This window comes from Otolemur garnettii, unplaced genomic scaffold (assembly GCF_000181295.1).
Source record: "Otolemur garnettii isolate 467f Iridium unplaced genomic scaffold, OtoGar3 scaffold00008, whole genome shotgun sequence".
In the NCBI taxonomy this organism is placed as follows: Eukaryota; Metazoa; Chordata; class Mammalia; order Primates; family Galagidae; genus Otolemur; species Otolemur garnettii.
The window spans coordinates 16984451-16985905 of record NW_003852403.1 but is presented as its reverse complement, the minus strand read 5'-3'; the positions used below and the strand labels follow the sequence as shown (position 1 = coordinate 16985905).

At 51.3% G+C, this 1455-nt stretch overlaps 1 protein-coding gene across 1 annotated transcript in view; it reads right to left on the bottom strand.

Moving 5' to 3' along the window:
• The window catches only part of DNA2 (DNA replication helicase/nuclease 2), a 42672-nt gene extending 42047 nt beyond the window's left edge, over window positions 1-625 (bottom strand). Inside the window, exon 1 of the mRNA XM_012801305.2 lies at window positions 520-625. Coding sequence (XP_012656759.1) covers window positions 520-593 — 74 coding nt within the window. The 5' untranslated portion in view covers window positions 594-625. The remainder of the gene's footprint in view (window positions 1-519) is intronic.
• Between the last annotated feature and the right edge of the window lie 830 nt (window positions 626-1455).

Below are 1455 nucleotides of genomic sequence, written 5' to 3'. Positions count from 1 at the left end.
GCCTCAGGCCATGAATTTCCCAAGGCAGGCTGTGATGCCTTACTGATCTCTCAAAAAGGCGCAGGATCAAAACCTCAAAAGCAAAAGTCCCTCAACACTAATTAGCATTACTGCTATTACACTAAGAATAATAATCCCATATTGAGATCATTTACACCGAGCTGAGGATGCAAAGTTCTCCCTAAGTTCCTCCAACTAAACATCGACAAAAAGTATGAAACAATTGCAGTTTCCCCTTATGAAGACATTTCAGTGGCCGAAACTCCCCCAGATTGGGAAAGAGGTGACAGGGGAATGAATGAACTGCTAGGAAAATCTTCAGCCTCTGGCCGAGTGTGGCCCCAAAGAAAACCCCGGGAAGCGGACCCCAGCTCCGGAGGTTCGTCGGGGTCCAAGGGAGCTGGGCCGAGTCCTCGGCCCCCAGCCCGGGTCACCAGCGCAGGCATGGATGCCGCCTCTCAGGTTCCTTTCTTTCAAATCTCCCGCTGTGTTCCCATGCTTCCCCCCAGCCCCGCTCACAAGTCTGCAGGCAGCGTAGTCTCCTCCCCAAAACTCTTCTCCATCAGCAGCTCCAGTTCGCCTAGCTGCTCCATCCCAAGCGCGGGGACCTCAAACCGCCGCCAGGAAAAACCAGAGGGAGCCCAGGACAACACCGCAAAGTAGCGCCAGATCGTGCAGCGCCGCGCGCCTGCGCCGACCTCCCGGATCCCAGTTGACCTGCGCAAAGCCTGCGTCCAGCTCCCCGCGCGCGTTGCTACGTGTTGCAAGCTGAGCTTGCCCTGAGGAGGCGGTTGGGCGCCTCTTTGCTCCAACTAAATGCTCCCGCCCTCTCTTTTGGCATTCCAGCTCGTGTCAGACGCTTGCTCTTAGTTTGAACCATTTGCACTTGTCCAAAACCAGGTTTCCCGCCTTAGACTTCAGAATTTTGCTTTCCCTGGGAAACAATACCTGTCACAGTAGCTCATTCCTGGAAAGCTCATTGAGAAAATAGACACTATTAGACAGGAACTTCATCATGCCACGACTTAATCTACAAAACTACCAATACCTACACCTGTCTTATATTAATTACCTTTCCACTTTTTCCGAAAGAAGACAATGTGTTTCTTGTCAGTGGGCAATCCCTCCCCCGTACTTTGCCTTCCAGGGCTAACATCCTCAAGGGCCTTGCTTTGTCAATTATTGCCTTAGTCTCCGGTATCATCAGTATCACCTGCACTATCCACGTTTGTCCAGTGTTATGAAAACAAGGTGTTGGCCTAGGTTAAGTTACTCGTTGCACAAAGATCCAATTATTGAGATGGGAGGATTATTATTATTTAGAGACAGAGTTTCACTTTATCACCCTCAGTCGTCCTATGGCGTCACAGCTCACAGCAACCTCCAACTCCTTGGCTTAGGCAGTTCTCTTGCCTCAGCCTCCCAAGTAGCTGGGACCACAGGCGCCCACCACAA